Here is a 13,064-nt window from a genome sequence, read left to right as displayed (position 1 = left end):
TAGGGCCTATCACTCATTAATTTTCGTATACAATGAAGTTGAATATCGGTCTTAAATTGATCTTTTTGATGATGATTTTGTGCTGAAATTTTTGACTTTCATTGCTAGGAGGGGCGCATAATCGATACTAAATAGGTCGATTCGGCGCGCCCCTAAGAATGGCGCCCAGGACACGTGCCCCCCTGCCCCCTGCCCCCCCCCCGGTCGCTACGCCAATGTGTTAAAGGGACGTGGTCCGAATTCTCACTTTCTGTTTTCATTCTTACATTGAAGCCTACCATTAAATAACATCTTTCCAAATTATGGGTTGTATTGTTCCAGAGGTTTTGATATGCGATGCAAAAACGTGTATAACAATTTGGTTGCTCTACGAAAAAGGATTAACTATAATCCCTCCAATTATCCCCTGCTGATGCCCTATTATGTAGCTATCAACATGGTATGAAAAATGTGCCAACAGATTCCATAATACCATTATTACATAACAATTTTCTATCTTTTGGCTTGCCTACTGTGGTTTATCATTGGGGTGGGCTTCTCCAGCTGGGATTGATATTGGCCAAACAATCTTTTTCATAGAGCAAGAGGACTATAGTAGGCCCGCGGTCTCCAGTTCACCAAGGGGAACAATAGATTCCACCGGATCACGAATATAGAGCAGTAAATTATATCCTTCATTAATATATTCTTTGTTCATTGATTGGTTAAAATATTAAAAACACAAGGCCTAACTACCACAATTCAATTTAGTTTGTATTCACACCATTAAAACGAAACATCTCGGGCATTAAATATGTTCCTCTTTTTACTTGGTAATGAGAAACAAATCTCAGTGTTGATGAAGAAAAATGGGGATGAGACTGTTGATCGGGTCATATCCCATTAATTACTCGGGGAAAATATATCACTGGCCTACCGATTCCTCTCATGAACACTCGTAATTACAGGTGTATATTTCCACCATCGCTTTCATAGGAAGTTATTTTGTATTACATTATTATCAAAGGCGCCAGAAGCGGGGGAAAGGGGCGGAGGAGACACGCACAGTGTCATCGCCCCGATATCTTCATGGCAGAAATCGCCATGGTAGGTTGAATCTACCGCCACGCATGGCCATTTTGTTCCGACCTGTTTAATAGTTTTGAGACGCATAATGGGCCGAAGGACATCTGACTAAGGCTACTGACAATAGCCCGTTGACTGACATCGCTGTGTGTGAGTCAACATGGTACGCCGTAGGTCACTGCTTTTAGACTACCTCCACGATTGGCCTATACATTGCGCTATATAGTTCGGCACATATAAAATCGGAATTCAAGTGCAAGGAACCACATCTGGCTTCTTTAGACGAAATCATTTACGGGAGATATTCATAATTTTCTACCCCGGTATCCGAAGAATTTCGTCTGAATATCAAAATCGTGCATCGCACATTCACGTGTATCGATCCCGGGTATTTATTTTAGTATCTCTGCTGTACCAAGTAATTATTAGCCAGGCGATGTCGGTGTGACACGTGCCCCTAAATTTTATATGGGTGAACTCCCGCTTAAAATATTCCAAGAGAGGACAAAATAGACTATCTAATCCTGCACATTATGACACCACATTGAATCCAATGTGACCTCAAGAAGTAAAGGTCAATAGGATGTTCTTAATGATATCATCACCTGCACCAAATCTTAAGAAACTACAATCTATGAACGTAAGATTGAATACTCACGTGAGTGACATCGTGATCCTTGCCAACCAGTCGGACAATTACACGTATTTGGCGCAGCACAAACTCCGCCATTCATACAGGATGGAGAACACACAGCTGACATAAAAGGAAACAACCGTGTTCAATAAAGGTCAATAGGATGTTATTAATGATATCATCACCTGCACCAAATCTTACGGAGTCTATGAACGTAAGATTGAATACTCACGTGAGTGACATCGTGATCCTTGCCAACCAGTCGGACAGTTACACCTATTAGGTGCAGAACAAACTCCACCATTCATACAGGATGGAGAACATACAGCTGAAATATATAAAATTATAATCCATTATGTCTAAATAATTTTTTCTACGTCCCCACACTCATGGACACAAGCCCTTGTGAATTTTCTTTAAGCTTTGTCAGCTGACAGACCTTTGGCCAGAATGTAGAAAAAATATTTTAAAAATCAGCAGACGTTGGTTGCCATGACAACATTCATTTGTTATATTAATTGGTGGTTGAAGGTAAAAAAATCAACTCTAAATATGCCATTTTAAACACTGAAAACACTGTTTTCACTGAGTACATCAAGGGTGTACTCTTTTCTGGCTAAATGACTTTATCAATGAATAGATCCTTTGGGCAGATGTGTCAGCATTGTCATGGACCAGTGTTATCAGTTTATTAGCTTGTTGCCAAGTTAAAAAGTGACAATTTCGGAAAGTATAAATTCCTTCAAATTGTATGCCAAAGTTTACTGGACCATTTCTCCAAAAAGAGTGAATTTATATAAATTTCACTGTTTCCGGGATTTCCGGCTCCAACTAGAATAATAAATCGTCAGTCACACTTCGTATTATTATTATAGAAACTCTGAGTCGTTTTATAGCAAATAATTTATAAAAGTAATGACCCCATGGCATGGTCAGGTTTTTTTAAAAATTATGCCGTTCAATTTACCTGTCCCCCGACCTGTCCGCTCATAATAACAACTGCACTCTGCTGTATTTCCCGAATTGTCGGAAGCTCTAACAAATATCTGGTTCAGCCCAGCTTGCAATTCAGTCAGAACATGGGACATTTGCCCATATGGAATGCTAGCAAGGAGCCTTTTGACAATGTTGGCACCTATATTGGAATACCTATCACCTTTATGATGTATTGATCTCTGGAGATGAGTGTGGTACTTCAATCAATACAACAGGAAGTTATGTCAATTAGCAACAACTTAAGCAGATCACTGCATCATCTGGCTGATGAAAAGAGCAGACGTTAGCTCTTGAAACGTCCCGTCAGTAAGACTTTTAATTGGACTAGAAGAAGAAGGTATAGAAGAAGAAATGTTTGATTAAATTATACAGATAAAATTTACCTGTCCGTTCGTAAGTAAAACTGCACTGTGCTCTACTTCCTTGTCCGTCTGAAGCGGTAAGTGATATCTCGTTCATCCCAGTTTGTAAATTAGACAACACATGGGACGTTTGGTGATATTGGAAACTACCAAGAGACTGGCCATAAATGCTGGCACCTGCATTAGAATACCTGTAGGTAACAGCATTGGCATCCGGGAAGCCAGTAATGGTTGGTCTGGGGATAGTGATTTGATTTGCTGTACTAGAAGCAACATATGGACATGTAACCTGGACGGCTGCAAGTACAACAAAAGTCATTACTTTACACATGTGTATAATTTATTATGGAGGGCTGATAGTTTGGGTGGGGGTGTATGTAAGGTGTGTGTGGAGATATAGGGGTGTGTGAGCTGTATGAGTGAGTGTGAGATTTTGCCTCAACAAGTGCAATTAATTTCTTTGAGTAATTTTATGGTGTTTTTATGTATATTTTTTATATGTTTTTTATGTCTTTTAATGTAAACAATGCAAATTTAATATTTCATGTAATTTGGCCTACGGGCCATGAATTTGAAATAAATTTAATCTGAATCTGAATCTGAATCTTAATGGGTACAATCTATGATTATATCTAAGCCTAATAATAGTTATGGTTAAAGGCACATTCAGTGATCCTAGAGAAAGTATTTAAAAAAATCAAAACTGTGTATAAATTGCGTGAAAGTGATGACGAAGTCTTTAAAATATTGTCATTAGGTATTTTTACAACGAAAAATTGGGCAAAAAGGAGTCAATACAGAGTTGAACTTGAAGCCCTATTCACATACATGTAGCATGTGAAATGTCCAATTTTGTCTTAAATACACGGCTGTCGGCATAACTACTAGCAGGTTAGGTTAACACATCCATACTACTAACAAAGGTGCAGAAACTTTATTTTGATGATTTTTTTACGATTTTCCGAATGATCACATCGCTAAAACCTTTTTATATTCAAAAGAGTACATGTATAGTACATGTACACCCCAGTCGTAAAAGGGGAATGTAGCCGACCTGTCCCTTAAATAATCGCCTACTCACAGTTGATCCGCTTTTTTTTATTTTAAAAAAATCTTTTTTCGGCATGGACCAACTAAAATGCGTGCAATAACTTTTCTCTTTTCTGTTTCTTCCTTTTCGCTTATGTTTTCTCTCCTTTCTCCATTTCTTTCATCTTTTTCTTTTATTTGCCTTTCCGTTTTCTTTTCAAATAATTTTTTTGGGCGAAAAACCCGTGAGGCAAGAGCCCTCCTTATCACTGCCTATACTTCAACAAGACTATATCCCTGTTTAGAGGAAATACTGATGAACCCTTCAACTAGCTTCTATAGTAAACATCACAATCATTGTGAAATATTCAAATAACATTTTGGGATGGATTATAATTCATCATTGAGTCAACTTGGTAGAAACTGTTAAACAAAGATCTATGTTCTTACCTGCGCTCACAGTTGAACTTGTGATCACAAAGAGAAGCACTCCCAGATTTGACACTGCACTCATGATTGAAGTCCTGATGAAGGTGACATTCCCAAATTACCTAATAGGCTAACATGACAAATGCTAACTCAGAATTTCAATTTCATATTTCCGTGTTAATATATCACTCACATTCAACGGTGGTTCCTTATACAAATGATATCAAAAAGGGATCGAGCCACGTAGATGTAAACTTTATATTGAAATATCAACAATATAAACGGGGAAGTTCATGCACAACTTATCGCGCAGTATCATATATTGAGCCAAGTAGCGGCGTTATTTGTTGTATTTTATATACACTTTTCTTTACTTCCTGAACACAACTTTCCTCATGCAATAATTTGACATAAAATTTAACCTCACAGATAGATTCATCAAGTCTTTGCCATTCTAAATATTTATACTTCAATATAACAATTGAGCAGTTATGAGGCCCATAGGTTTCCATAATGCCAGAGTTAAGACCAACCATAAATAACATTACATTAATTTTCATAGTCGGTTGAAATTAGACATATAGAATTTTTTTTTTTAATTTGTAAATATAAACTCCTTATGTTGGTGCAAGTACCCCTAATAAAATATGAATCATAACTTTGACGGTTATCCCCTTCCAAGTACATCGATTTTAGAAATCCAATAGATTATGTAATTGTTATCTTTTATATAAACATTTCCGCTAACTGTGCTCAAAGTTTTTACTTTAGATTCTCTGTTTTGGATCAGGTTGCTGGTTTTTTTTACCATGTTTATTTCAAGTTAGTTTCACTTTTTTCAATTAGGTTGCTATTTGTATAAATATAATAAGTTTAAGTAGATGTGTTTCCTCTTAGACTAATTGACGTCATATGCGACCTTTGAGGGATTGATCATTAAGAAAACGATGAAAATATGCACGTATGGAAGTGATAAAATTCACTTCATCTGTGCAGTGTTTCTACATATTTTGAGTAGTCCTTTTTCAGCTGTTTTAAAGGTATGTGGATATTTTTTGAAATCCTCCTCTTCGGACAACGCGGACGATGTGCCGCCAGTTGTATCACCAACGAGTAGTCCAATTTCGTATCTTAATCGTGGCAATTTTGCCATCGCAAAACAAAGATATGCCGTCGATGGCTTGGCGTATTCCCGCTTCCGTCTTGAACAATTCCCAGTGAGCACACCTGACGTTGAAATCACGTTGAAATCACGTTGAAATTTCGACGTCCGGACGTCGAAATTATGTTGAAATCACGTTGTATTTGCAAATGAACTTCAACCGGATTTCAATCTCCATTGAACCTCCATTTTACATTGAAAGTTGGTTGAAATCAAGTTGAAATTTCAACCTGATTTCAACTAACCTCTAGGTTGAAATAAGGTTAGGTTGAAACTTCGACGTTGTATCAACGTTGATTCAACGTCGAAATCCTAACCTGTGCCCACTAGGTTAGTCTTTGTTTGATGCCCTCTATTCGTGATTTTGACGGATTTTCGTCCGTAATCGTACTTTTGTTGCAGTCCAGACTGTATACAATATTGGTAAAATGTGGGGAAATTGGGAGATTCGCGAACAATAGGAGATAGGCGAACGCCGCCATATCTGAAGACAGAGGAAAGTGGGTGGTATGCAAATAGCTAACTCCTAAAAGTGAGGTTTTGGTGCATGTATTTATTGGTCAGCGAGGTCAATATCTCTCTATACATAAAGAAGAAAAGTAAAGTTTTGTTTGTTATAGTATGCTTTCTTTCAAGCCTTTGATGTTCGTGATTCTCCCACTTTCCTCTATTTGCACAATGCACGGCATCTTGTAACAAAAGCTCATGTTGAATTAGTGAAGGAATTCAAGGACAGTAATCAGGGGCGTAGCCAAAGGGGATAAAAGGGAACGGCAAAGAGTAAAGTGTCCTTAAAATGACAAAAAATGGGACAAAAGTTTGACAAATGGGGACGAAAATTTGGTTTTGCCCCCTCACACTAAAATCCTAGCTACACTACTAACATTGACAGTAATAAGAGTTGGCTACTATATAGACTACACAGTAAAGATATGTTTGACTTTAAGCTATTTTCACACGTAGCCGTGAAAGGATAAAATATATGACTCTACATCTATCTTGCGTTGTCAGTAATTTCAAGTTAGAGAAGGCTTTTATTGCACATCATTGGAAAAGAGCCCGTAACATGGCTTTCAGGAGTTTTCCCAGCAAACACAAAAACGTTTTAAAAACGTTTTAAATAAGTTATATTTTGGCTTTTGGTTTAGGTAAAAACGTTTTAATAACATTAAAATGTCGGGTTATATAAAGGTCATGATAACGTTTTAAAACGTTTTGTATGGAAACACACTACAACAATATTTTTAAATGTTTTCAAAAAATGTTATTGTAAGCTATTTTTGCAAACATTTTTGCCAAATATTTAATATTTTAAGCTATTTTCACACGTAGCCGTGAAAGGATAAAATACATGACTCTACATCTATCTTGCGTTGTCAGTAATTTCAAGTTAGAGAAGGCTTTTATTGCACATCATTGGAAAAGAGCCCGTAACATGGCTTTCAGGAGTTTTCCCAGCAAACACAAAAACGTTTTAAAAACATGGTTGAACAAATTCATCAGGATCGGTAGAGTAAAGTCAATCAAAAGGTTCTTATTTCTGATCCAATAAATTGCACTTACTGTGTACGTTTCGATAACCACTCGGTTATCTTTATCAACACTGAATGAAGACTGCTACTGTTGCCCAATTAATACCATCAAGGCTCAGCAAATTATCAAGCGTGCAGAGAAGGGACTCATTAGAGAACGTATTCGTGTAGTTAACAACAAAATCCAGAGTTTGAAATCCAAGAAATCACAATTGGAGGAGGATTTCAATCGTAAGATACCCGCAGAATCTGAACTGGGGAAAAATATCAACCAACATTTAGCTACTGTCAGGGAGACTACGTATGCAAATACTAAACGATGTCAGCTACAGAAGCTACAGAAGTTAGCGGAAAAACAGACTACAGGAAGAAAAAAGTCACCAAATTCTACGCTTGATTTATCGGGTACCCAGTTGAAAAAATGGGTGGTAAACCTTTCAAAATACAAGTTAAATCCAGAGCAGACCAGTGTGTTAGCAAGAGGACTCAATTTCGCCGTTTCGCCACCAGAGATATGTGCGAAAGAATTTGTATTGGCTACCGAGTTGGCATGTAAACACCTACCTCAGGATGATAGAATCCAACTAAGAGCGAAAGTAGCGAGCACGTTGAAGTCTTCAAAAGTACCAGAGCAAAACATTACCAAAGAAGAAAGGAAGGCCATAAAAGAACTGAAACAAGCGGAAGATATAATAATCTTGCCGGCGGACAAGGGAAAATCCACTGTCGTGTTAGACAAGGATAAATATGACGAGCAAGTAACATCCATGTTAAGCGATAAGAAAACATATGAAGAGCTACCAGGTGGCCCGACGCCAAAATACAAACGCAAACTTGTGTCCATCCTTTCCGATTTGAAGAAGGAAGGCAAGATCACAGAAAGAAAATATAAAGAGCTTTACCCGACGGCCGAGAATGTTCCTAGGTTGTATTGTACCCCAAAATACATAAGCCTAACACCCCGCTGCGTCCTATTGTGGATTATACGGCGACCATTGGGTACAGCACTTCTAGATGGCTGGCTGATATCTTGGGTGGTTTGGTTGGAAATACACAGCATCATGTGAAAAATTCAAAGCATCTAGCAGAAGAACTGGCTGAGTTGGTCATTGAAGAAGACGAGATACTCAATTCCCATGATATTGTCAGTTTGTTTACAAACACTCCTATCGATCAGGTTCTGGACATAGTGAAACACAGACTGGAAAAAGAAAGCTTGTTGAGAGTATACAACAAAGAAACAGGTTTCAACTTGACTAGTGAGGATGTGGTGAAACTTCTGGATTTTATTCTGACCACCACCTATTTCACCTTCAGAGGGAAGATTTACCGTCAGTTGTTTGGGACCGCGATGGGAAGCCCAGTATCACCGATTGCGGCTAATATCTTTATGGAAGCTCTAGAACAACAAGCTATTACTACGGCTCCTCTGGATTGCAAGCCAAAATTGTGGCTAAGATATGTCGATGACATCCTCGAGGTGGTAAAGAGAAACACGGTACAACAGCTAACAGACCACATCAACAAAACTGACAAATCAGACTCCATAAAGTTCACCTATGAGGAAGAGTCGGAAGGAACCATCCCATTTCTGGATACCCTCATAGTCAGAAAGGAAGACGATACGGTTAAGCTTCTCGTTTACCGCAAGCCAACACATACTGACAGTACCTGAGTTTCCAGTCCCACCACCCACTGCACCAAAAAATGGGTGTCATAAGAACTCTGTTTGACAGGAAAGATCGCATTATAACTGAAGAGGAAGATAAGATTGCAGAAGAAGAGAAGGTCCAGGAAGCGCTGAAAGTATGTGGTTATCCTGATTGGACATTTAAACGGGTGAAAGACCAGATGCAGGCAGCCAAGCCTAAGAAATCCACCAAGAGTACAGAAGAACAGACAAAGAGCAAAGGGATGGTTGTCCTGCCATATGTTAAAGGTGTCAGTGAAAGAGTGTCGAGAGTCATGAAATCCTACAACATCTCCACTGCTATGCGTCCACACAGCACCCTTAGGAAACTGCTGGTGCACCCGAAGGATAAACGCGATCCGCTTAATACAACGCAAGCCATATACAACATTCCTTGCTTGAACTGCGATCTCTCATACGTGGGAGATACGGGAAGGAAATCTGGTACTCGACTAGATGAGCACCGCGTGGAAGCAGAAAAAGAACTTGGAAAAACAGTCACCAGAGCAAGTAGGAAAGAATCGCTTACAACCATCCATAAATCGGCCATCACAGATCATGTTGCAGAGAGAAACCATGTCATCGGTTGGGGGGAGGCAGAGGTCATAGGCACGGAGCAAGACAGATATAAACGTTGGGTCAAGGAGGCTATAGAGATCAGGAAGAGAAGGGCGCCACCATGAACAGAGATGAAGGTCAATATCAGCTTTCTCACATTTTTGATGAACTGCTACATCCTGTGAAAAATCCATCAAAACATCCAACAGGAAAAAATCAACTGGCAACACAGTCAACAAGTCAATCACCAAAAAATCAATAGGTGATTGGATGACCAGTTCTCAGTAGCAGTCTTCATTCAGTGTTGATAAAGATAACCGAGTGGTTATCGAAACGTTCACAGTAAGTGCAATTTATTGGATCAGAAATAAGAACCTTTTTAAAAACGTTTTAAATAAGTTATATTTTGGCTTTTGGTTTAGGTAAAAACGTTTTAATAACATTAAAATGTCGGGTTATATAAAGGTCATGATAACGTTTTAAAACGTTTTGTATGGAAACACACTACAACAATATTTTTAAATGTTTTCAAAAAATGTTATTGTAAGCTATTTTTGCAAACATTTTTGCCAAATATTGTGTCAATACTTAAATAACATTATGTTAAAATGTTTGAACCCAGCAAACACAGAAATGTTCTTAAAATGTTTTTTCAAAACCTTTTAATAACATTTAAATGTCGGGTTATATAAAGGTCATGAAAACGTTTTTAAAACGTTATTGAAAATATTTTGGGCGAACATTTTTCGCAAAATATTTTTTAAACCCCAAAATAACATTCTGTTTAGAATGTTTTGTATCAAGTTTTCAAGAATGTTTTTGGAATGTTATTAAAACGTTTTTATACCCTTTATATAACCCGACATTTAAACGTTTTCTGTGAAACATTTTTGTTTGCTGAGCAGTAGATTATCAAAAATGTTTTTAAGGTTATGAAAACGTTTTATACTCTTAATATACCCTTTATATAACCCGACATTTAAACGTTTTCTGACAACCTTTTATAACCTTTTGCGAATGATGTCGAAAACGTTTTGTGTTTGCTGGGTTCTTGGGTTTTATCAACTCACTTCTTAAATTCAACTTTTTAAATGAAGCTTTAAAAAAGTGTTATAGATTTGTAAATTGTGTTCATTTTGACAATTTTGTATGTTGTAATTAATTGATTAAAATCTAATCAAATCAATCAATCAGAGGTTCCAACGTTCATGATATGAAGTTAATAGTTGAGTAACCTCCATTGAGTTGAACCCCTTTTAAGGAGGCTGTGAACTCTCAGACATGCATGTAGTAAAAGTGCAATAACTTTGTAATTATTCGCGCAAGACATACATTTTTATGAAGGCAAGACATCAATAAATCTTAATATAAATACAGATTTGGTGTAAAAACAACAATTATGAAGAAAATCACAAAAAAGTGAGTTTTTGGCAATATTTGTTAGGTACATCATAACAAAGAAACACTCTTTCAAAAATATTTTATTTTGTTTTTAGCTCAATCTTGAGGCTCCATTCCAAAAACGGTTTTTTTATTTTTTTTTATATTGGCCTTAGTTTTTGAGATATTGACCATATAATTCATCAAATTGAACTTTTTAAAATTCACAAACGCCTATTTGCACAAAATGATGCCTAAAATCGGAAATAGACCAAAATTTAAAAAAATGAGAAAACCGTTTCTTGAGTCGATCATGCTTTTTACGATGATCATATTTGCTTACCTATAGATGCTGTATTTATTGAGTTATCGTGTACCTAAATCGTCATTTTACCGAGAAAATGAACATTGAAATAATGGCCGTTGAATCTCGCAGGAGAATGCGGCAGTTATTATTTTTCTACCCTACATTACATAAACATCGGGTAAATCCACGACCCCTTGAGAAGTTTGAGCGAAATCCATTCATAACTTGATATTTAAATCGGGGGAAAGAACTTGAAAAAAACCCACATTTTATCAGCTAAAACGGAGCCATTTGACCACTAGGTTTTTGTGCTTCCGTGGTGTTTCCATAAGATGCGCCGCGCATCAGATAAGCGTTGCGTGCGTTAACAAATTGCGCAATACGCAACGCGATGCGTTGTTGCGCGCGTGTACCCTGCTGGTACAACAAAGATTTTCTTTCCTTTTCAATTTCAAACACGAGTGGAATAGTGAAATAAAATCCTTAAAATATTGCAGTTGGAGTTTACAAATCTGGATTGTCATTCCTTGTATTTATAAAAAATATAACAAAGTACAAACATATCAAAAAAAATCAATTTTGCGAAAGAAACAATGTCTAGAGTACACAGCTGCCTTAATGTTGTTTTATTGGGGCAAATTTTGGAACATGTTCTACGAGGTGGCTTGCAACCCCTCCCTATGTACATATACATACTGTTATATTTGCTATCATTTATAGCTATGGGTCTCTTCTATCTATTGATACCAAAATAATTTCCCACGTAAACATTCCCCACGTAATTTCGCTATGATGTCATAATGTTAGTGCGCCCTCACAAAAATATTTTTCGGCTAAAAAGTCTCAAAAAACTTTTCATCGGCTTTTCTGCTAAATATGAAAGGAATTGTTTCTTGTAAACCGTCTTCCAAGTCTAAAATCCATATTAATTGATAATTTTACTGTAGAAACCTATGATGGGCTTCACCACCCCCATCCTAAAAGCCCCCATGTAAAGGGGTGGGTTAAAATCTGTATCACAAAAATGAGCACAAAAGCTGGATCTACGATTAGATTTAGTCATTTTTAGACAAATTCGGCAACTGTCGATTTCACATTTCGTACTATGGCAATTTTCTTTGCATGATATTAGTAATTAGGAAAATCAATGGGCTAGAAGGTATCACTTGTGATAACGTTACACGCGTATTTCAGTCTTACAAAGAGGGAAAGATGGAAATCCTCTTGAATGCAGAGACGAAGAAACTTAAGTTCACAAAATGTCCAGATGGCTTTAGAATGGTCGTCAAATAATTGGTTTCTGGGAAAATGTCTACCGAAGAAGGTTGAACGGACGGTGCTTGGACAAAAAATAACAGCCAAAGATGCCCGTCGTCTTGCAAGGGTTGGGGGATTCCAAACTTGATTTTCCTTCTTTACTCCTAGCATAGTCAAAAAATTAAACTGCAGCCATCTAATATTAAGCTATCTGTATTCATTAACAGGATCTACAAAAATATTGAATAAAGTATATTTCCGTAGGGCTAATAGATAGATCATGTTAATAAAATACTATGCTGAGCCACCAGCCTGGGTGGATCACGCTCCAGTAATTTCAGATGATTGAGCTCAGTAATACATCAAAGAATGTCTTCCAATTCATGAAAACAAATAGATAATCAGCTTATCGGATTAAAAAAGCTTAGAGGGAAGGTCTTGCTGCTCAGCGAGTGTTTGTAATTATCAGACATTTGATCTAAATTCATTCTCTAATGAGAGTTGTGGCACCCATTTGATGGTTACAGGCAAGTCTATAGCTTAAATACAATATTCAATTTTATAAGTTTACAAATTCTATGAATGCCATACACAGACAACATAAAGTCCGAAAAATCAATGAAGCATAAAATGCGAACTAAATTAAAGCAGCGCATGTAAATC

The 13,064-nt window shown here is 37.2% G+C and overlaps 1 protein-coding gene across 1 annotated transcript; it reads left to right on the top strand.

The window, feature by feature from the left end:
* The first annotated feature begins 5,462 nt into the window (after window positions 1–5,462).
* On the top strand, window positions 5,463–8,884 carry LOC140159580 (uncharacterized). Its single transcript, XM_072183072.1, has 3 exons — window positions 5,463–5,555; window positions 7,323–7,967; window positions 8,162–8,884. The coding sequence occupies exons 1-3, from the start codon at window positions 5,463–5,465 to the stop codon at window positions 8,882–8,884; spliced, it is 1,461 nt and encodes a 486-aa protein (XP_072039173.1).
* The last annotated feature ends 4,180 nt before the right edge of the window (window positions 8,885–13,064 follow it).

The sequence above is a fragment of the Amphiura filiformis genome, chromosome 8, assembly GCF_039555335.1.
Source record: "Amphiura filiformis chromosome 8, Afil_fr2py, whole genome shotgun sequence".
NCBI classification, from domain to species: Eukaryota; Metazoa; Echinodermata; class Ophiuroidea; order Amphilepidida; family Amphiuridae; genus Amphiura; species Amphiura filiformis.
The sequence above is the reverse complement of the archived record's forward strand: the minus strand, read 5'-3'. Positions and strand labels throughout refer to the sequence as shown.